The 23,046-nt window shown below is 55.6% G+C and overlaps 1 protein-coding gene and 1 long non-coding RNA gene across 2 annotated transcripts in view; both read right to left on the bottom strand.

Moving 5' to 3' along the window:
- Nucleotides 1-9,527, bottom strand: LOC106509869. Its single transcript, XR_001307821.2, has 2 exons — nt 9,024-9,527; nt 1-8,436 (listed from the first exon to the last, which is right to left on the bottom strand). It is a non-coding gene; the product is annotated as an uncharacterized LOC106509869 (long non-coding RNA).
- KCNK3 (potassium two pore domain channel subfamily K member 3) overlaps nt 15,984-23,046 on the bottom strand; it is a 36,767-nt gene continuing 29,704 nt past the window's right edge. Inside the window, 1 exon segment of the mRNA NM_001315680.1 lies at nt 15,984-17,216. Within this exon segment, the coding sequence (NP_001302609.1) occupies nt 16,294-17,216 (923 nt within the window). The 3' untranslated portion in view covers nt 15,984-16,293.

Below are 23,046 nucleotides of genomic sequence, written 5' to 3' on the forward strand. Positions count from 1 at the left end.
TTCCTCATCCAGGAATTTATTCTCAAGTTGATTTCCCATATATATTTGTTAAAGCAGCGGATTGGCAACCACCTAAATGTCCATCAACAGTAAAGTGGTTAAATGGTACCTTCATATACTACCCACAGGGGATACAGTGTGGCTTTAAAGGGATAACGATGCTCTTCATATACGGAGGTGCAACGACCTTCAAGGTGTCTTGTTTGGAGCCTTGCGTAGGAAATGCTACTATTTGTGTAGAAAAGTAACAAAATATATATCTTTGTAAATTACAGACAATCTGGACAGACAAGTAGAAACTGATAGCTCTGGAATGGAATTGGTGGCAGAGGGCTGTAAAAACTCAGTTTTCACCATGTACCCTTTTGCAACCTTTCGGATTTGATTCCATGTGTGCCTTTACCTGTTCAAATGATAAAGAGAATAAAGGATGCAGTACCAGGAAGATGGCGTCCCTGTGAACAGGACACTTCACTCTCATAACTGCAAGAACTGAGATGTGCTCCCACCCAGCACACTGCTTCCTTGGAACACTAGGGAAGTTGGGGAAGCACGGTCTTACTGCTCAAGAGCTGGGTTATGGTCCTGGAGACTGAATGCTAACTTGCTGTGTGTCTGCAGACTGGTCACTCTCCCTCTCTGAACTTCAGTTTGACCACCTGACAACAACCCAAGGGCCTCTCGGATGCCAGGCTCTGCTCCTGCATGTTGGCCAATGCGAGGTTCACCACACAGCCACTAGATGGCGTGCTGCCCCTGCTGCTAAAGGAGGGATGCTGGGCCTGGGGCCCGCTCAGCTTTTAAAAATGATTGTGAGTCACCTGAGGAAATTTTAACATCAAAAAGCAACTCCCAGGAGTATCTTGGGTTTTGTAAGGTGAGTGATTCAGAGAGATGCAGAATAACCAAAAGAGGGGCTGAGGGCTCTGCTTCTCTTGGGGTCAAATGGTGGAGGATGCAGTCACGCATCCTCAACCATGATGGCAGGTGGGCCTGCTTAAGAGGTTGGCAGGACCCCAGGCCTGGAGGGAGGTTCCAGACTCCCTGTTGGTTTAGGGGTTCACTGTCTGGGTCTGAGGGCCTTGAAGAACATGAGCATGGGCTCAATAGTGAGTAGATCTGTTGACCTGTCTGAGCCTCTGTTTCCCATCTGCAAAATGGGTATAATAGTCATAGCTACCTGTAGGGTTGTTCTGGCAAATAAACTATCATCTGTAGTTCTCTTAGTAGTCTCTGCCCTTGACACATCAGAAGAGCTCAGGAAATGTAGCTGTCACGCATATAAAGAGTGGAGACTCTCGGCTACTGTGAATACTGCTGCTATGAACACAGGGGTGCAGGTAACTTTTGAATTATAGTTTTGTCTGGATGTATGCCCAGGAGTGGCATTGCCAAATGCTCTGCAACAGATGAATGGATTAAGAATATGCGGTACATATATACACAATGGACTACTACGCAGGCATAAAAAAGAATGAAATAATGCAGCAACAGGGAGGCAACTAGAGATGATCATGCTAAGTGAAGTCAGTCAGAAAGACAAATACCATATGATATCATTTCCATGTGGAATCTAAACTATGACACAAATGAACCTATCTACAAAACAGAAACAGACTCACAGACATGGAAAACAGGCTTGTGGTTGCCAAGAGGGAGGAAGGAGAGAGTGGGATGGGCTGCGCGTTTGGGGTTAGTAGATGCAAACTGTTACATTTCGAAAGGAGAAGCTGCTAGGTCCTACCGTACAGCTCAGGGGACTATATCCAGTCTCTCAGGATAGACCGTGATGGAGGATAATGTAAGAAAGGGAATGGATATATATGTATGACTGAGTCACTTCGCTGTGCAGCAGAAGTTGGCACAACATTGGAAATCAACTATACTTTAAAAGGTTTTTTCAAAGAAGTGTGGAGACTCAGCCGCGTCTACAAAGGACATCTTTTTTTTTTTTTTGGTCTTTTTAGTTTTGTCTGGATATATGCCCAGGGTATATGGAGGCTCCCAGGCTAGGAGTCTAACTGGAGCTATAGCTGCTGGCCGACCCACAGCCACCACAGCCACACTGGATCTGAGCCGCATCTGCGACCTACACCACAGCTCCTGGCAACACCGGATCCTTGACCCACTGAGCGAGGCCAAGGATCAAACCCACAACCTCATGGTTCCTAGTCAGATGCGTTTCCACTGAGCCATAACCGCAACTTCAACAAAGGACGTCTTCTGTGGACAGATATCCATGGCACGGAGCCCAGACGGGAGGCAGGAGGGCTTCTCGGAGGAAGGAGCTCCTAGTTTGAGGCAGCAGCGTTGGGAACTATTTTGCAGATGGAGCTAATCACTGCTGGGCACAGAAGGCATTCCCCAGCCGTCCACCGCAGACGCTTCCCAGATTTTACTTTTTATGGGGACATGTCAGGAAAGTACTGCCTATCTGTGTTTGAAAGCGGTTCTGTTTAAATGTTATAAAATGTAAACGCTATGGAATAAGAAGGGAGGATGGCCTTTTAAAGAAGTTTTTGGCCAAAGCCAGCATTTGAAACTGCTGGAAATCTGTAAGGCTGTTAACGTGTAATTTTCAGCGACTCCAGGCAGACGACCTTTTTCTTGACAGCAGAAGATGGGTTTTAGCCGGGAGGGGGCAGGCAGGGCACGTAATCCGGAGCTGGAGGTGACCTCGTGGGCGGGGCCTCGGCGCCTCCTGGCTCCGCCCCCACCTGAGCCGTGGAGGTGCCTGGAGGAAGGGGCATCTTCCCCTCCCCGCCAAGGGGAAGGGTTTTCACCCCCGGAAGTTGTGCCTCCCAGAAGGCGCTCCTTTTTGATTCCCGCCCCCCCCGGGGGTGGTGGGAGGCGGGGGAGGGGCATCCAGCTCGCTTTAGCCCTGAGAGAAGAGACTGCAAATAGGTTTTCCTTTCTCCAACCTGGAGAGACCTGGGGAGGATCTTTGCTGAAAGCAGCAGATGCCAGTCTTTCGCACGTTCTTTCTCCAAAATTGTGCTTCCGGAAGGCTCCTGTTAAAATGCAGATTCCCAGGTTGGTTCCCTGGAGATTCTCAAGTTGTGGATCTGGTGAATTGCTCCTGGCAGGCCTGACTGCCTCTGCACTGTCTGATGAGGGCAATCTTGGGTGAGGGGCCAGGAGTCAGCCCTGAATGATGCCAGATGGAGAAGCCCAGCGGAAGGACCCCAGAGACCTCATCTCAGGGCTGGAGGCTGAGCCGATGAGCTGCGGGCAAGTCCCCCGGCAGCCCAGTAGCCCAGCCTGAGGGGAGTGAGGGTGGTGGGACGAATGCTGCGTTTTTTCGTCCCGACTCTGCTCCTTCCTACTTGTGCCGTTGCGGAGGTTGTTCAACCTTCGGAGCCTTGGCTTCTTTGCAAAATGGGGAGGGTGACGCCTGCCTCCCATCGTGCCAGCACCTGGTGGCTGCTCTCTTCCCTGTCCTGGAGAATTTTAACGTGGCCTTGGCTTCTGGGGGACAGGCTCAGCGTGTCTGCCTGTGCTATGGGAATGGGGGATGGGCTGAGCCTGCACCCCTTGTAACTCTGCCTGTGCACCCTCTGCCACCATCAAGGACCCCCAGGGCCAGCCGGTCGGGGCCGCTCCTAGATTCTTAGTCTCTCAGTTCCCAGGAGCTTAAAGTACAATTTCCCATGACCGCCTCCTTGGTCCTTCTCAGGCTTCAGTTGCCTGAAGGGTGAGACGAAGCCGGCTGGGATGCCTGTGGGGTTCCTTCTAACTCTGACCGGGTCTTGTGCAGTGATGTGTTCTGCCCGGTGCTGGCCGCAAGCTTCCCAGTGAGAATCTGTCTGGTCCTCATGCTTCTGGCCCTTTGGCAAGCTGGCTTGGAAGCTTTAAGTTCCCTCCCCCTAAACGTTAGCTGTGGGACCGTAGACAGGTCCACAGGCCCAGCTGAAGTGTGAAACCCTTATCTGGAGGGTGGGCATGATTTTAGCTGCTTCACAGGATCAGGAAGGAGATGAAGGGGTCGACTGTAAAGTGCTGTGCCGGGTATGGTAGATTACAAGCTTCATTTTCACGCCCCAGAGAGGGATGGAGTGAAGGCAGGGGCTGTTCATTTTTGATGGTTGAATTGGGGACAGTCTGACAGCGGTCTGGTCCAGGCAGACAGCGGGCCCATCATCCAGGGAGCCTATTCGTTTGCCCAGAGCTGGCTCTGGGGGAGGGGCTTGGGTCTTCTGAGCAGTTAGGTGGTGGAGGAGCCAAGTAGACATGTTGTACTTGCCCCTCCTGGGCCCAGCACACTCCTGCAGGCCTGTATTCCTCCTTCCTGCCCTGGAGGCAGGGCTGCTGGGGCTACTGCCGCTTCCAGAAGATATGAGCTGTGGGTTGGAGGTGCCTGTGAAACGTGAGGACAGGGAGAACCAGGGAGAGATTCCATCACAGAGCTTTGGAAATCTTTGCCCTTCCTGGCTGTGCCACAGGCCCTCGTTGGCCTCCCTGGGAGGCGAGGGGAGTAGCTTGTTCTCTGCTCTGGGAGCAGAAGCTGGGGCATCCCAGGCCCTCCCAACTCTTGGAGAAGGGCCTGCTGTGTGCTCCCTGCCACTCCGCCATCCAGGCTGGTAAGGAGATGCACCAGCCCTTCCAGAGAGCAGGTGCATGATCCGGACAGAGTGGAGGTCCCTGCACTTTGCTGCCAGGAAAATTTCCTGGAAGCTCTGAGTTACATGCACCATTCCTTTGCTCTGGCTCCCTTATATCCACAGAGCCCAGCTTGGTGGATGCATCCAGGGTCTCTTCCATGCTCCTCTTCTCTCCCCTCCTCCTTCCTCTCTCCCATGCTTCTTTTGATAGTTCCTCTCTCCCATAACCTTCTTTTGATGGTTACTCTTAAGTGTAGGTACTGTGAGACTCCAGAGACATATGTGCATGGAGCAGATGTACATGGGTCGTCTTTCCTCATCCCCCTGGCAGCCCTGGGCTCTTCCCATTGTTCTGGATCCTTCTGAGAACACTGCTTTGTCTGAGCCTTCATTCAAACGCCTGCCTCTGCAGGGCTGTTGCCGTTTGCATCATCCCAGCCTTCCATGCCGGCTCTGTCAAGGCCAGCTCTGCTCCAAGTCCATCCCCTCCCGGCCAGCTCTCCCGGGCGTCCGCCTCCTCCCTTCCTCAGTGTGTGTACTTGCCCGCAAAACCATCAGCACAGCCAAGACAGCGAATATACCCATGACCCCAAATCGTTCCCATACCCCTTCTTAATGCCCCTTCTGACGCTGTCGCTGTCAATCTACTGCCTGTCCCTCCAGATTACTTTACTCTTTCCAGAGCTTGGTAGGAACAGAATCCTACATTGCTTCCTCTTTGTCTGACTTTGGTCACTTGACATGGTCCTTTATGACTTAGCCGCCTTGCATGGATCATTGGTTCATCCAGTCGTGTTGCTGAGTGGTCGCTAGTCTTGAGCATGGAAACACCCAGTCGGTTAATCCCTTTGCCTGCGGGTGGATATTTGGACTGTTCCTGTGTTTTGCTGTTACAAGTTAAGCTCAGTGGTTTGCGTTGATGTGGAAGGGGCCCCTGGCTCTGTCACCCGTTCCCTGTGCACCTGTCCCCTCTCCTTGCTGAGCCTCAGCCTTTGCTTCTTGAACAGGAAGAGGACTCAGGAGTCCCCAGGTCCCTCCAGCTCTGACAGTTGCCTTCTTTCTGTTTCTGCATCCGTCTGGCCTCCCATGGCCCCATCCCGCTGTGCTCATGGTGACGGGAGGGCCACACAAGGCTGGTCCTGCTCGGGACCTTGATGCTCTGAGCACCACGCTGCCCATGCCTTGCTCTGGAGCCCCGAGGAGGAAGTTTGTGTCCCTTGTTGCTTCCAGTGGTCTCAGGCTATGGACTTGGGACTTAGGAAGGATGGCCTGACTTGTGCCTGAATGACCGGTGCTGCTCCAGGGTCCGGAGTCTCTGCCTTGTGTGGCAGCACCACCCACAGTTGGCAGCAGAGAGCTGACCCTCAGATTCTACTGTCTTGGAGGGTGGGGGGCCCAGGAAGGGGAGGTGGAGCTGGATCTGCCCCTGCTCTGCCCCCCAGGGCTGATTGGCTCCCCTGCTGCCTCCCAGCAGCCTCAGCAGTGCCCTACTTAGACCCCAGGGAGGGGTCTGTCCATCTGTTCCCTGCCATGGGCTGGGGGTGGGGCCGCAACGGATTCATATCGCATCTGTGGTGCCAGATCTGGAAGCTTAATCCCAAATCATTCAGGTCTCAGGAACACTGGACTCATTTCCCAGCAGCCTGATGTCAGGGATGCACTTCTCCCCGCCCCCCCTTCCCTCGCCCTCAACCTGCTTCTCCCTCCTGGGGGCTCAGGATGGGCTGTGCTCCGGCTTCCTCTGTCTTCCGGAGGCTGCGGAGACAGTGACGGGGTCCCTAACTACCTGGAAGGAGAGCAAACAGAGGGCAGAGGCTTAGATCAGAACCTGGTTCTGCCCCTGAACTGGTTGGTCGGGGACGTTAGGCCAGTGCTGTGACCTCCCTCACCGCTCCTCACCCAGGAGACAGAGATAATTGCGCTAACACACCTAGCCCAGCTCCTGGCTCTTGCTTAATAAATATGCTTTGCTCCACCCACCCCAGCCCCAGCCGACCGAAGGGTCCTGGACGTCAGCAGATCTCAACTCTTGGGGTCATCTGAGTCATCTGGGTGCTTCAGTGACGGTCTTCCTGCCCCTCCCCTCAGGGGCAGACCAGTTGCCTGAGAGAGGAGCCGAGGCTGAGCCTGGAAGGGGATGAGCGAGGCGGTGCTTGCTTGGGAGCTGGGGCCGGGGTGTGGCTGGGCAGAGCTGAGCTGAATGAAGATGCCTAGATGCAGTGGTGGGGGAAGGGGGTTGGCAGAGCTGGGCGAGGAAGCACTTGCTATTTTCAGCGAGTCCAAATCCCTAGCCCAGGTCACTGACATCCTGGGAGACGAGGGAGCTGTAGACTGGAGCCCAGGCACCTGTGAGCCCTGATTAGACAGACAGTTTTAGAGCTCAGATAACAGGAAGTGGTAAGTAGCTGGAGCCAGTAGCAGTTCACCAAGGACAGGCTGGAATAAATGTCACCCTGAATTAAGGGTCCTCTATTCAGTCCTGTTGTCTTTGATCTTTTCATCAAAGGCTTGAATAACAGCCCAGAAAGCTGAATTATCGAATCTGTGGGTGATGTGGAGCTGGGAGCGAGCAGGAGTGGATTTCATCGTGGGACCAGGCTTCTAGACCAGAACACCATCAGAAGCCTGGAACCAGCCAGATGAGAACAAGTAGTGCTAAGTCCGTGAGATCTGGCCCAGACATTAAGAGAAAGCGCTTGCTCCGCGAGAGTACAGGAAAGACCTGGTTTGAAAGATACACAACAGGGATTGACTTTTTCTCCTACCTTGGCATTTGCTACGTGGCAGATTCACAGTCAAGCACAAAGAGAGGTCCTCAGTCCTCCCGGCCTGGATGCATAAGCAGGAGATCAGAGAAGAGGAGGGAGGATCCCTTTAGCTGCGAGGTTTCAGCCTGGGGGAAGAAGGCTGTGGTTCGCTCCTCCCCGGGCTTAGCCAGGTGGGGGCAGCGGGCACCCAGGAATCCCTCGTGGAAACGACAAGACGCGGAGGTGAAATCATCTTCCCGGGCTGGATGTCTGCCTGGAAATGAACTTGCTCCTCCATCCTCTGGAACCAGGGTGAAGAGCATTGGAGAGAGGTGTTGGGGTCCCTGGGGGCTGTCTGCAGGGCCACCGCCTGGCACGGTCAGGGTGTGTAAGGGTCCTCGGAGCCGAGTGGACCCTGGCAGGTGGTTGGGCCACCTTTGGATTTTTACAATATTCCACCCCAGAAGGCAGGCCTTGGGGGGGCCAGAGGAGGCTGTGGGTGGGGGGGAACCCCAAGGGCTAGAGCCTGTGGGGACTGTGGCTTGCCCATCTGTGGCAGAGAGGAGGCTCCTGCATGTATTCCGACAACCCCACATGGGGCCAGGAGAGCTAGCACTTGGAGCCAGGCCCCACAGAGGGCGTCCATGGTCTTTTCAGGTCCTCTCCCCCCCGGCCTGAGACTCTGGAAGGGCCAGAAATAGAAGGTGGGGGTGGGGAGAAGAACATCTCTTATCCCCTTTGCAAGTCCCTTCAGCTGCAGGAGGGTCTGTTCTGGGCACAGGGAGAATACGAGCATTAAAATGGATTGGAGATTCAAGTTTTACCCTGGACTAGACCGGACTGGACTTCCTTATACCCAAGAGTGACCCAAAGCTCTGGGATTGGCCCCAGCTGTTATTTAAGAGCCAGGAACAGGAGACTCAAGCCAGTGTTGCCAAAGGCCGTGGAGCCAGGAAAAATAAAGTCGTTTCTTCTTCGGGGTCCACCAGGTTCAGACAGTGCGATGATCCTGTTGCAGCAGCAGGGCTATGGGGCTTTCAGGTGCCAGTACTGGAAAACCGATCTGAATCTTTTACTTTTCTCGTCTCCTGTAACAAGACAGCCCGAGGTCAGGGGGTCCAGGGGCAGCTCAATGTCACAGCAACAAGGAAGCTCTCCATCTCCCCTTCTACCATCCTCACTGTGTCCACCATGTCTTCTCTCATGGTCACAAGAAGGCTGCCACTATCCAGGCATCGCACACAGGCCTGGCATGGTCCAGTCAAAGTAGATCGGCACTTCCTTCCGCATGACGTCTTTCGGGAAAACCTGTCCCAATGCCCCCCCCCGCCAGCAGACTTCTCTGAAGACCCCATCAGCCAGAATTGAACACTCTTACCTAAGTGAATCTTTGGAAAGATGCGCTAAGTCACCGGGATTGGCTTACTCCCTAGAACTGGGGTTGCGGAGGGGTGAGCACCTGAGGAATGTCAGCCCTCTGCGTTCATGGCTGAAGGGCGCAGGGGTGGCTTTTGATCAGGTAACCAACAGTGTGTGTCAGAGTGGTTCATCTGACAACCCCCAGGAGAGTTTTGGGGGGCTGCAAGCTCTGTGTGAGGGGGCTGCCCCTAAATCAAATGCACTCTTAGGCTGCATTAATAGGAGCATCCGTGGTAAGGGAGGGAACGGTTATCACCTCTGTGTGGCTGGATCACGTATGGCTGATCAAGGTCCTGGGGAAGAAATCAGCTGAAGCTCTTCCAGAGAAGGCCTAGCGGTGACTCCAGGAGAGGGCCTGGGTATGGAGGTGTGGCTGAAAGAATAGGACATTTAGCCTGGAGAAGACTGTCCGTGGGGGGGAGCCATCCTGAATCCTTTAGAGCAAAGCTCACAGCAGAGGGAATTGCTTCCGGTGGATCCAGAGGGCACAGCCAGAACCGGAAGCAGTTCTTGTCTCAATAGAAACAATACGGTCAATGTCTTCAAGGGTCATTAGAGCTGCTGTTCAGTGAACCTCAGAGAGCAAGGGGCCTGTACATTGAGGCTGTATGGCCTGGTAGGGGGATGTTGAGGAGATATCTCGTGGGGAGGCTGGACGAGATGTATTCTAAGCAAGAGCATGTGCTGAAAGTGCCTGAACTTTATTTATTTATTTTGTTTCTTGTCTTTTTAGGGCTGCACCATATGGAGGTTCCCAGGCTTGGGGTCTAATCAGAGCTGTCACTGCTGGCCTATGCCAGAGCCACAGCAACGCCAGATCCGAGCTGCATCTGCAACCTACACCACAGCTCACAGCAATGCTGGATCCTTAAACCACTGGGCAAGGCCAGGGATCGGACCTGTGTCCTCATGGATGCCAGTCAGATTCATTTCCACTGCACCACAACCAGAACCCCGAAAGTGCCTGAACTTTAGATCAGAGGATCCTGAGGGGAGCTTTGGGCTGACTGGCTGTGTGACCTTGACTTCACTTAGCTTACCTGAGTCTTACCTTTCTCATCTGCCAAAATGAAGGTGCTAGTACCTGCCTCACAGGGTGGGTCTAAGACCTGTAAAGTCTGTGGCACACAGCAGGTGCTCAGAACATCTCACCCTGAATTCTAGGCTGTGTCCTTTACCTTTGGAGAGAAGTTGGCACCATTTACGGTACTTTCCAACATTTCCTTAGAATTTTTTTTTTTTTTTTTCTGGCCTGGGATGAGGGCAGAATAAGAGGGCTTTTTTATTATTTTTTATTATTATTATTTTTGTCATTTTGCTATTTCTTGGGCTGCTCCCGCGGCATATGGAGGTTCCCAGGCTAGGGGTCAAATTGGAGCTGTAGCCACTGGCCTACGCCAGAGCCACAGCAACGCGGGATCCGAGCTGTGTCTGCGACCTACACCACAGCTCACGGCAATGCCGGATCATTAACCCACTGAGGAAGGGCAGGGACTGAACCCACAACCTCATGGTTCCTAGTTGGATTCATTAACCACTGTGCCACGACGGGAACTCCAAGAGGGTTTTTTTAAATGACAAAGGTGAGGACAGAGCCCAACACAGCCCAGGCCAGGCTCCCCGCCCCAGCTGCCCCCCTCGGTCTCAGCATCCTGGCTGGACCTGTGCGGATGGGAAAGGACACAGCACCTCTCACCCTTGCTGCTGGGTCCAGAACAAGCGCAGGGATGTGGACCTTTGTCCTGCCATTCTGATATGGTAGTCAGACCAGAATCTTCTGTAGTCACGGGTCACCTGGTCGCGTGCTCCCTCTTCAGGGAACAAGAACTGCGGAAGAGTATGGATTTAAGGAGTTGGCCCGGGTCTAAGACATGACCTTTTCCTGGGGCACCTGTGGCCCTTCAGCTGAAGGGCAGGGGCTCTTGTTAAGGGCATTCTGCTGCCCTTAATCCAAAGTCTGGCTCTGGCCAGTGTGGGCATATAGTGAAGCGAGTGACGTGTTCGCAGCTCCTGTCTCCTTCTGCTAATGGGTCCTGTGAACCACGTCTACCTGGGGCTCCCCAACCCCTGGGAACCAGCCTGGCATGCTGTGGGGGACACCCGGGGCCCAGAGGTATGGGGGCAGCTCTGGCTTCCACCAAGGAAGTGCCAGGGATCTGCCCGGTGCTCAGATATGGAGGCGAATGTGGGCCGGCCCCTGCTCTCGGGACCTTGGGTCTTTTTCAGTTCTGTCGTCTGTCTGGTGGGAGTGGCCACCCTCACCTCAGTCACAGAGCTGTCCAGTGAGCAAAGGAGAGAGTGACGAGTGGGCTTTGTGAATGGAAAATGCCCGTGATGTGGTTTTGGGGGGAATTCATGGCCAGAGAAGACCATGGCGGTCAATTCCATCACAGCCCCTGTCCCTGTCCTGGGCTGGCGGTGGCACCACCCACAGGGCCCCCCCCTGCAGCGGAGTGACTGAGGGGTGGGGGCGTGAGTCTCCGGGTGTTTGTCCAGGTGCAGATGTGGGTAATTTCCAGCATCAGAGTGACTCAACCTCAGATGAGCAGCTTTCATCCGAAATCAGAGTCAGAGAAGGCTGGCCCCTACTCCGTGGGTGTGGGTGTGTGGAAGGGAGGGGGGTGGAAAGTGAGGCTATCTGGACTCCAGTCCACGATCTTGCCTCATGACCTTGACTATCTCACCTCCTCTCTCTGAACGGAAACCCCTTCCTCCTTTCCTCTGAGAAAGAGGAGCTGGACCAAGAATCTAGAGGGGGTGTGTGTGTGTGTGTGTGTTTCTTTGCAATCTCTGCCCAAGGTGATGGCTGTGCCTGAGGCTGTGCTTCCAGCCTCAGTGCCACCTGGACAAGCGGAGGGGACCCGTCCACTACAGACCAGGCTGTTCAGAGGCCCTTCGGGAAACAGACTCACCTTCCAGCCTGAACTCTGCTTTGGGGATGAGAGGGGGCTTCAGCTTCCAGGCTCCTCGGTGCAGAGGGTGGGGCGTATTCTGGGAAGGGGAGCTGGCAGGGTCACTCTGCACTGGTGCCTCTCCCTTTGACGATACGTCTGTCCCGAAGATCTTCCCTGGCCCTGGACGGCCCTTCCTGGCTCCAGCTTCCGGAGCTAAGTTGTGTGGGTACTGTCGGCCTTGGGGGGCTACGCTGAGCCTGTTGAAAGAGCTACACGTGGGAGGAGGAGGACCGGAGGTGGAACAGAATTTCTTGGCTCCATCAGGGTGTGTCATCTTTGAAGGGTGATGTTTTTAGATGACGCCCCCTCCCCCCCAGGTTCTGAATAAGAAACGACATGTCCTAAACAGCTCTGCGACTTCTGCCAAATCTTTGCTGACGACATGAACCACCCTGGGGACAGGGCAGTGAGAGCGTACTCTTTGGGAGCCACCAGGCCTGGGCTCAAAGCCCAGCTCTGCCACCAACTCCCTGCCTGATCTTGGCAAGTGAGCTGTCCCAAGCCTTGGCTTGAGTTGACGCATAACAGGGAATAAACTGTGTATTTTGTAACGTCATGGCCTGCACTTAGAGAAGGACTTAAAAGCTAAGCTCCTTTTAGAGTTTATCGAGGGGGAGGGATCAACCTTCTCTCTCCACCAGATGGAGATTTCACCAGATCAGCATTTACCGAAGCCTGCTCTGTGGGACCCAGGACGCGAGGAGACATCTCGCTCGCGGAGGGCCTGGTGCTGGGAGCGAGGGTGGGCCATGCTGGGTTAAGCACAGCCACGCTGGGCTTTTCAGCGCGTGGCCCTCATGTGCAGAGACTTGGGAAGCTCCACGCGTGAGCGCCTCGTGCAGCGTTTCTGCAGAGTCGTCTGCCCAGGGGACTCTCTTCCCACAGGGCACCCCACGGGACACATTTGGGGAAGAGCTGCCATCACATACGTCCTTCTCTCTTAGCTCCCAGGAAGCTTCTGTCTCCACTGGAGGCTCACACAGAGTAACCACATCAGCCGGGATCTGGGTATATTTATACCCCGCCCCACTCTGCGGTGCTGCTTTTTCTATTTTTGTTTTGCTGTACATGTATTTTTCAGTGCAGGATGCCTCAGAGGCTTCGGGGAAGTGAGGAAGGTGGGGGTGGCCTCTTCTGGAGATGGAAGAGCCCACACTAGGACCGTGGGTGATTCTGAGCCCTCAGGAGCGGAGCGCAGTTCACCGTGGCCGTGATTCTGCCTGTCCCTCGGAAGACTGGGGTGACGCAGTCCTTAGGGACTCCTTGGAATTCTGATTATTTTGCCCCCCGGGAATGAAGGAAGAAGGGCAAGTGTCAGCAGGTGTATATCCTGCAGGAACCACTTAAGAAAGTCAAAGCCACCCTGGACTGGACACTGCTGACCTCAAAAATGACACTGTTTCTTGACGTAGCTGTCTTAAGTCTGTCCTAAGAAAGACAGAGACAGATAGGCTGTGGGCGGAAAGCCCTGGCTTTTGAGGAGGTGGTCTCAGGTGCGAGGGAGCCAATCGGAGTCAGGGCCAGTTCTGCCATGGGCACCCCCAGGAGCCAAAGCCCAAGCACTGTGTCCCAGGAGCCTGCCTGCACCTGCAGGGAGTGGCCAGGAGCACTGTCACACAAAGGCTGGCTGTGTCCTGCCTCTTGAAGTGGCCTCGACTTCTTTCTTTGACCCCTGAGTCCCCAGGAAATAAGTCTCCCTGTGTATCTTTCAATTGACCTATGAGGGTAGGTGGGATAAAGTGCCCCCCCCCCCCGTCTTTCTCCAGTGTGTTTCGCTCTGCTAGAAGCAAACCATTAGCGGGGAGGGAAATCAGTGTAGTAGGCTGGAGAACGGGAGCTGGAGTAGAAAGTATTAGGATGCATCGGCTGCAGTAAGGGTTAAGCACTGTTTCATGGAAGAAAGACAGAGAGATAGTTAGGCATGGGCTGTGGTAGCAAAGGCTACTGTGGGCTGTACTCAGTGGCACCTGGAAGTCACCAGCTAGCAGATTCCAGGCACTGGCACCAGCAGGCAGGCTGCATCTGCTCTTGGGTCTGTTCTGGGCTCTGGGACCCTATCCCAGGCTGAGTTATCCCTCCACGCCCAGACAACAACGTGCCCCAAAGAGAGGTGCTTGCAATGTTCTTTGCCCCTGAAGTGCACCTGCTGCTGTATCTGCAGACCCGCGGGGGGGATGGCCGCTCCCTGGCAGTGCCAAGGGTATACGATGACAGAGGCAGCTGAGCCTGAGCCTGGTCTCCATGGACAGCATTTATTAGGCGCCATTCTCAGTGTGAAGACAGATAGGCAAGGAGGGGCTGAAGGGAGGCCGTGGCAGCTGCGGCCTTTGGGGTCCAGGGGCTGCCCGGGGTGAGGGTGTGGGCGTGGGGGCAAGGCACCCACGCCTATTGCATATTCTGTGGCAGTGTGCCCAGGCATAAGGCATTGGGGAAGCAGAAAGGCTGCCTGCAGTGGGAGGGGCTGAGGGGGAAGCAACACTGACCTTCCAGTTCCCTGGGAAAGACCCGGCTGGAGACCGAGCAGGCGGCCACGCTCTGCCAGGCCGTTTGGCCACCTTCCCCACCATCTCTCTGTAACTTTGGTTGTGGCTCCCTCGGGACAGACGGGACAGGACCCCTCGAGGGCAGGGTCACACACAGGACAGAGGCAGCCAGCACTGCCCCGCACCGCCCCCATAAACACAGAGGGCACCCCTGGGTCCTTCTCTCTGCGGCGCCCGGGCAGCCAGCTCCTCCACACTAAGACGGGACTCACACACAGGCCCGGCCAGACTTCCCTCCCAGGGGTGCCCAGAGGCCGAGCAGACGGCTGGGGTGGTGGTGGGGTGGGGGGCGGTGCTGAGGCTGATCACTCTGTGGGCCCCCACTTCAGCTTCCCTAATGCCAGGGCTGGCCTTGCTCAGCAGAGCTAAGGAGCTGATATGGGGACGGTAAGAAGGGGTGGCATCCAGGGGAGAGACCCCTCACCCACTCCTTGATGCTGTCGGGTCACCGTCCCAGCTCCGCCCCCGTGGTACCCAGGGTTTCACCTCCACCTGCCGGAAGGTAGGTAGGTGGGCACATCTGGGAGAGGTGCTCCTGGCTGCAGCTGTAGCTTTTCTCTAGCTACTCGGAACACAGGCACCAACGCTGGCTGTGGGGCCAGGGCTAATGTCCCAGTAGGATACGCCTGGTGGCTCTTTAGGCCGCTCTGGCTGATTCCCAAACTCCTAGAGCCCTAGCTCCTGGCCTTTCTTCCACGAGACCCAGGCCTGCTTATCTGGTTCCTAGGATGCCCGTTTGTAAGCAGACAGTCCAGAGACGAAGGGGTCCTACCCTGCCTCAGCAGCTCATTCAGAGCCCTGCCTTGTGGTCAAGCGGAGGAGTGGCTGAGCCCGGCACTGGCTCAGTCCCGGGCTCTGGTTCTAGTCTAAGGCCCAGTTGACCACACAAGGCCAGGGCGCGTAGGCCAGGAACTCTGCTTTCAAGAGCGGGCAGGGGAGTCGGAAGGAGAGAGCACGGAGGCTCAGAACAAGCAGCCTGGGTTCTTGCTTCCCTTTGCCTTTCGCTACTTGTGTCACCTTGGGCAAGTCACTTCACCTGTCTGGGTCTCAGTGTCATCTGTAACACGGGGTTGAGAACCCCTGCCCCGGGGACCTAACTGGGGTGTGGTGAGAGTCGAACGAACCCAGTAGTCAGGACAGGGTTTTCAAACTCACTCCACAGACCTAAGAATTGGTAATTAGCAGCAGCGGCCAGGGATGGAGAGCAGGAAGTGTTCTGTTTGGTACTAAGGGCAGTGTCTGGAAGGCTGGACTCCCCTGGCCCCCCAGAAGGGTGTGACTGGAGGCCAGTTAGCTCTCACCTTCCCGGGGACCACCCGGCAGACCGGAGGGCCCCTGCCTCCCCCTTCCCTTCTCTGCCCCTCCTGCACCCCGGCCTGTCCTTGCTTCCATCTGCCTGCCTTCTGGGACTAGCTTCAGAGACGGCAGAGTTTCCATTTCCTCCATAACTGCAAAGCCATGCAAAACACAAAAGGGAGTGGGAGACGGGGAGACACCGCTGGGGATGAGGAAGAAGAGTGGGACCGAGTGGGGGTGACCTCGACAAAGACACCTTGACATCTGGAGCCCAGGGAAGGTGGGAGACCTGGCAGGACAGAGGTATAAATAGAGATGCAAACGGACAAGGAACACGAAGTTCCCTCCGGGAGGAGGAGGGGGAGGGGGTGGTGGTCTGGATACCAGCAGGGCCTCTGCGGACTGGGGAGCTCCTTATGTTTCCAAAGGGATGGGAGGCTCCCAGCTTCTGTCTTTCCTCCCCCGAACCCCCCCTCCCCCAAGTTTCACATTTCTCGGAATTTGCAGGGCGCAGTGGGGGCTCCAGGGGTCCTCAGAGCCCGGGCACCTGCGGGCTGGTTCAAGCAGGCACAGTTGGAGATGGGGGGCGGGGGGGGGAAGGTTGTAGGGATGTAGGGGCACCCCAAGGGGCCGAAGGCGGCTAGGGCGGTCTTCTCGCAACCACCCCCGCCGCTGCTCCTCCGGGCAGGAGGCCCCCGCCCGCGCTCCCGGTCCTGCAGGCCCCGCCGGGCGTTCACACGGAGCTCCTGCGCTTCATGAGGCCGCGGAAGGTGGACAGGCTGTGCAGGCCCGTGGACACGGAGCTGATGGCGGAGCGCTGCGCCCCGCTGCACAGGCAGCGGTGCGAGGGCGTGTCGCTGTAGCGGCCGCCCCCTCCCGGGGACGAGTGGCTCTGCTCGACGCACGTGTCGGACGTGGAGAGGTCCCGCGGGATGATCATGGGGATGGAGTACTGCAGCTTCTCGCGGCTCTTGTACCAGAGGCACGAGCACATGGACTGGAAGTGCAGCACCTCGGCGTAGACGTTGCGGAAGCCGCCGCCGCCGCCGCCGCCCGCCGCCGCCGTGGACGAGGCGGTGTCCGTGGTGTGCGCGCTGCCACCCGCGCAGCCCGCGCCGCCGCCTCCGCCCGCCTGCCCGTTGCGCGTGAGCAGCGCGCGGTGCTCGGCGTCGCGCTTCTCGTCCTCGGCGTTCATGGTCATGAAGCGCAGCACCACGAGGTTCAGAAAGGCGCCGATGACCGTGAGGCCCGTGAGGATGTAGACGAAGCTAAAGGCCACGTACTGCGGCTGCGTCTGCAGCGCCTGGTCCTTCTGCAGCGCCACGTAGTCGCCGAAGCCGATGGTGGTGAGCGTGATGAAGCAGTAGTAGTAGGCCTGAAAGAAGGTCCAGTGCTCGTAGTAGGAGAAGGCGGCGGCGCCTATGCACAGTGTGCTAATGCACGAGAAGAAGCCGATGAGCACCATGTTGGCCATGGACACGTCGGCGCGCCGCATGCCCAGCCCCCTCTTGGCGCGGTGCAGCAGGTACTTCACGAAGGTGTTGATGCGCTCGCCCAGGCTCTGGAACATGACCAGCGTGAGCGGGATGCCCAAGAGCGCGTAGAACATGCAGAACACCTTGCCGCCGTCTGTGCTGGGCGCTGCGTGGCCATAGCCTGGGGAAGACGGGGAAAGAGAAGAGGAAGCACTGGCTAAGGGGCTGCCCGTTCAGAAACCTGCCTTCCTCCCCCTTTCTCTCGTCTTTCCTACCCCCTTTCTTTCTTTTGGCCCGAGGGAAGACAACACACAATTATGGGCGCATCCTTGTCCCCAGGCGCTGTGCTAGTTCCTTGCTGATGCCTTCTCATTTACTCTCATGACTCTCCGTGGGGAGAGTAGGAATAAAGGGGGAAACTGGGAGGGTTGGGTGACTTTTCCAAGGTCTCATTGTTTGGAAGCAGAGCAACCTGCCTTTGAATTAGAGGCAAGGTGGCTTCAAAGACCTGGCTGTTTTCTATACCCAGAAAAGGAGCTGACTCGTACTGCTGTTGGCAACTTAAGTCTAGAGGCAGTATGGATAGAGGGAACGGTACCGGCGAGTCAGTTGGGAGACCTGGGTTTTGGTTTAGTGTCTGTGGGCTTTGGACCTCTTCCGTGTCTTTCTGGGCCTCTGTTTCCTTGACTGTAATGGGTGGAGGTTGGACCAAACGAGTTCTGACATTCTGGGATTCAGTGTGAAGGGGGGAACCTGGGGCACAGATGCGTCTTGATGACTTCCTTAATTTCAGCCAAAGCTTAGGATGGTAGTTCGAGCCTGGGGCCCTCCAATCTCCCAGAGGCAGCAGCAGGTCCACCCATGTCAGAGAAGGAGAAAGGAGACAGTTCCCTCCCGCCATGACTTAATGCTCCAGAGTCCTCATCAGACCCAGTCTGGGGCCCGGGGGTCATCCTCTGTGCCTGGTCCCAAAGTAGGGTCTGTCCTCAAGGGGATGTGGCATTGTCTTTGTCAAAGGAAGAGCCCTGGTGGTTCTTCCAGGTGTTACTATCACCAGTCAGACAACCTCAACCCCTATCATGCCCCCCCCCCCCAGTTCCTCCGCCCTCAGTGGGCCAGGAGCCAGGCAGAGGCAAAGCCTCCCTCCAAGCCAGCCAGCCAGCCAGTCACATGGCCTAAGTCAAGAATTCTGCCTGAAGACTCCAAGGGGAAAGGACCCAAGATGGTAACTTAAAAGCCCTAGGCACAAGTTCTGGCCCTGTCGCTAGTGGCTGTGTGACCTTGGGCAAATCGCTCACCCTCTCTGAGCATGTTTCCCCAACTGTAAAATAATGTCTGCTGGTCTGGCCCTGCTTCCTTCGCTGATCTGTTAAGATATTTATCACTTTTATTAATAGGATTATTATAATAAAATAATGCTGACAGGCTCTCCATTTTTTCCTCCTTGCTAAACTTTAGCAAAACTTCATCAAATGCTTCTTCTTCCATGCAGGTGTCCCGGATTGCTCACAGCTGAAAGTGATCCCTGCTTTGAGTGGCACTGAGAATGTTCAATTTCGAAGTCCAGGGTCATTGTTACCACCGTCCCCTGCTCTGTCCCTCAGGTCCCTAAACTACGTATGGACAGCTCAGTACTCCCTTGGGGTGGAAGGCGTGGGTACTGCTGGACCTTGTCGTCTTCCCTGGTCCCCCTCCGCATAGGCAGCCACACCCATGGGGTATGCCCCAAATACGGCTCGTCTGATGAATTGATGACAGGGCAGCATACCATCTGCTTTGGCGTCTGATTTGAACTCAGATTCCTGACTCTGCCACGGACTGTGTTTTTTTAAAATCCTCCCTGAGCCTTGGTTTCCACATCTATAACATAGGGCTAATAAGTCGCGCCTGCATCACCGGGCTTTTGGGGAGAAATAAGCGAGATAACATGTGTAGTGCCTTTAGCGTACAGCCTGGGGCATAGCAAGCGCTCAGTAACAGCTCCGTGTGATTCGTGATGAATGAAGCCAGATTTCCCTCAGGTTTCCAATCGATCACCTGGGCTGGGGGACAGCTCGGTTCCGGTAAAGGTGTTGTCTCTGTCAGCCCAAGGCCACGTGACTCTTAAAGCCCAGGGAGGTCTGGGGACAGCTGCCCTGGGGCGTGTGAGGCTGTGGGCTGCCCTTAGAATGGGCTTCTCTGCCCCCTAGCTGTGGCATCTAGCTGGTGACTGTGTCCCCATTTGCCAGGGGCCTGGCTAGCTGAGCTCTGGAGCCGTCATGCCTGGCCCGTTTGCGCCCCAGCGGGGTGAGAACAGATTGTGCCCGCCAGCTCGGCCCCAGCAGCCAGACCACAACTCACCTCGACAGCTGGGCCGGCTCGGAGCCAGAGCAGCTTCTCATCCTGTCCTTCCCTGTCCCCCAGGCCGGCACAGCACGGAGCGTGGGGGAGGGCATGGCACTGAGACTGGGGCCTCACAGCGAGTGGGAGGCATGGACCAGCCCAGCTTGACCATGAGCTGGCTGTGTGACCTTGGGCTAGTCCTGTCCCCTCTCTGGGCCTCTCTTGTCTGGTCTGCACTCTCAGGGGTTGAGCTCTGACTGCGAATCCCCACCCTGCCACCATTGCCAGAGCTGGACCGTTGCCAGTCAGCAGTAGAGACTGGGCATGAAGGTGCTTTGAAACCTGTGGTGTTGAGAAATGAAACGGCGGTAATGGGACTCGCAGGGGAAGGTCATTCTGAGGGTGGGCAGTCTCGGGGGGTCAGGCAGCTGTATCCTACCATCGAGGAAAGGGACCCCCCTCTCGCCACCACTGCTCCCTCGCCCTGTATTTGTTCATAAGCTGCGACTGCTCCAAGTCCACTGTCCTTTAGGAAAAACCAGTGTCTGCCGGCCCAGAGGCCTCCCTGCCTCCTGCGGATGGCTCACAAAGTCCCCCAGCTTCAGGAAAGCCCTCACGCATCTGGATCCAGCCCGCATCCCAGCAGACACGGTGGCCGCCTTCTTCTGCCAGGGCCTGGCCCCCTGTCCTCCCTGCCCCCGCCTGCCCAGATCCTGAGTGCCCTCTTGCTCTCCCTGTCTCCAGCCACAAGCGACAGGCTCCATCCCCTGTCTGCCTCCTGTTGAATTTAGCGATTTTTTTCATAGCGAAGGGCCCATCCAGGCTTAACCAAAGGCCCCTAGGCCCGAGCCTCACGTGCTGCTACAGCCACCAACGTGTGTCCAGGGTGGCCCCAGCCTAGACGTGCCTGGCCCTTGAGCCGGATGCCCCCAGGGCCTGCTCTCGCTTCCTACCACAGGCTAAGGTCTTATCTTTCAGATACATTTTTAACTTTAATCCACAAAACTCCTACACGGTCATTATTCTGACTATCTCTGCTTTATAGCTGGAGCAGGGAAGGCTGGAGCAGCCTTGTGACTTGGCCAAGACCGCTAGGGCTTTCTGACTCATCACTCAGATGCCTCAGAGCCAGTTTACCATTCAGGAAGGGCCACCCGCGCGGGAAACTGAGGCCCGAGCATCGCACTGGGAGCCTCATCCTGGGGCACTGCCCTGAGCTGGACAGGGCGGAAGTGGCAACAGGGTACGATATCCAGGGATTCAGATGCTCTTCCAAGCCTCAGACCTGGGGCAGTGTGACCCCGCCCCTTCGCCTGTTGTCTTGTCACTGGGTGAAAGGGCGAGGGAGCCTCGAGGACCTGCTGACGTGGGTGCCCAGCATGGAGGGCTGCCAGTTGGGGTGGAGCCAGTCCCCGGGGTTGGGGGTGGGGGCCCTGGGACTTCTGGGAAGTAACTGGGAGTTTGGCAAGGCCCGTCTGCCTGCCAGCGGGCCGGCCGCCTGCCCAGTGCTTGCCCACATCAGACTTGGGTTTACAAGGGAGACAGGAACGAAAAGGAGTCCCCATCTCCTTCTTGTCCAGCCCTGCGTCTCCAGGTGACGGCCTCCTGCTGTCCTTTTGTCTTGCGCACGTGTGCGCGCGCACACACACACACACACACAGACACACACACACACACACACACACACACGGGCTGATTCTCTGAGGACCCTCCCTCATGGTACCCGGCGGATTGAGCAGTTGGAACTCATGCTCCAGGAGTTCCCACTGTGGCTCAGCGGAAACGAATCCGACTAGTGTCCACGAGGATGTGGGTTCAATTCCTGGCCTCGCCCAATGGGTTAAGGATCCGGCGTTGCCGTGAGCTGTGGTGTAGGTCCCAGACCCAGGTCAGATCCCACATGGCTGTGGCTGTGGTGTAGGCCAGCAGCTGCAGCTCTGATTTGACCCCTGGCCTGGGAACTCCCATAGGCCACAAGTACAGCCCTCAAAAGCAAACAAAGCAAAACCAAACCCAGAAAACAAAAACAGCAACTCACGCCCCAACCATGAGACTTTAGCTCTTGCCTCTCAGAGCCTGACTCCATCACAGACTTGAAGGTTCTCAGAGCCAGTAAAGTCCTCACCGATCCTCTGGCCCAGTTCTCCTCTTGTACAAATGAGGTAATGGAGGCGCAGAGTGACCTTCTCAAGGTCACATAGCTGGTGAATGGCAGAGCCAGCACTGTAACCTGGGCTATTCTGTTCCAAACTCAGTGCCCTGTCCTTTGTCCTCTGGCTCAGCATGACCAAAGTTGACCTGTTCATTCAACCAGAGCCTGGCAGCCCCTGCTCGGGAGCAACTTAGCTGAGAGATGGCCCTGAAACCTGGCTGGAGCACAGAATTGACCTGAGGAGGCCAAGTGGCTAGACAGAAAAATTATGTGGCTGGACATAAATATTGATTATGCACATTTGGGACAGCAGAAAAAATTAGGTGGGATGAGAACACCTGGGCCTCGGTTCTGTTTTTCCCTCAGCGTCACCAAGGGGCTCAGAAACTGGTGGAAGGTCTGTCTTGGAGGGAGATGCAGAGGCCTGGGGGTCCAGCCCTTCCTCTTATTGGACATTCCCCCCCCCCCCCGCCCCCCGTGGCCTCTTTCCTTCTAGTCAAAGCACAAACAACCAGCCTGAGCCCTGGGTAATAGCTTTGGCTGGATTGGGCTCAGCCGTCTGCTCCCCATTGACCTCAGATGCCCTCCAGCTCAAGTGCCTGACCTCTTACCCCTGGCCTAGCTGGCCACAGAGCTAGGATGCTGGGCACAGCCTGGATGGAGGAAAGAGCATGGGCCCAGGAGGCAAGAGCTCTAGGGATCCGACCGGGCCCTGACCATAGCCAGCTTTGGGCCTTGGGCAAAGCTTTTCCCTCTCTGGGCCTGATTTCCTCATCTGTGACATGGGAAGATAGGGCAAGAAAAAAGGTTTCCACCCTTTCCTCTGCTGTGGATGCCTTTTCTTTCTTTTTGTTCATCTGCCCGTTCATATGGTCTAAATTTTGAATGATTTTGTACATGAAGTAAAATGTATTGATCAGGACAGTGTAGCTACTACCTCAAATAGATAATTGTGCAGAGAGTAATTATTTTCCTATCAGAATTCATTAGGAACACATCTGCCAATTAGAACTTCTGATTAGCATAGAAAAACTGATTTGACAATATTGAACTAAGTTATCATTATGTTTTTGAAATACCGCCGTGGGGTTATTTCTCTTTGCGTGGAGTTATTCCGGTTTTCCACAGGGATCTCTATAGGTTCGTGGTGTAGGTGAGAACACAGCTTATGGAGTCAAACGGCTTTCAACTTTGGCCAGGTTACTTAATCTTCTAAGTGCCTCAGTTTCCTCATCTGTAAAATGGGACTAGGGATGTACTTACCTCATAGAGTGGCTGTGGGGATTTGATCAGTTAGTTGACTTAAAATGCTTAGGATGTTGGGATCAATAAATATGAATTATTAGTAGGAATGTTTGGGGAACATCGAGATTAGATGGTCTTTAAAGTTCCTTTCAGCATCAACATTCTCAGAAGGCAATTTCCTGGAATACCAGTTCTATGGACTGCTGATTAAGGTTGGAGGCGCAAAGGGTTGCTTGGTTAAATGAAATTGCAGGAATGCCGAATTCAACTGGATTTGCTGTCATTTGATTTA

This window comes from Sus scrofa, chromosome 3, assembly GCF_000003025.6.
Source record: "Sus scrofa isolate TJ Tabasco breed Duroc chromosome 3, Sscrofa11.1, whole genome shotgun sequence".
NCBI lineage: Eukaryota > Metazoa > Chordata > Mammalia > Artiodactyla > Suidae > Sus > Sus scrofa.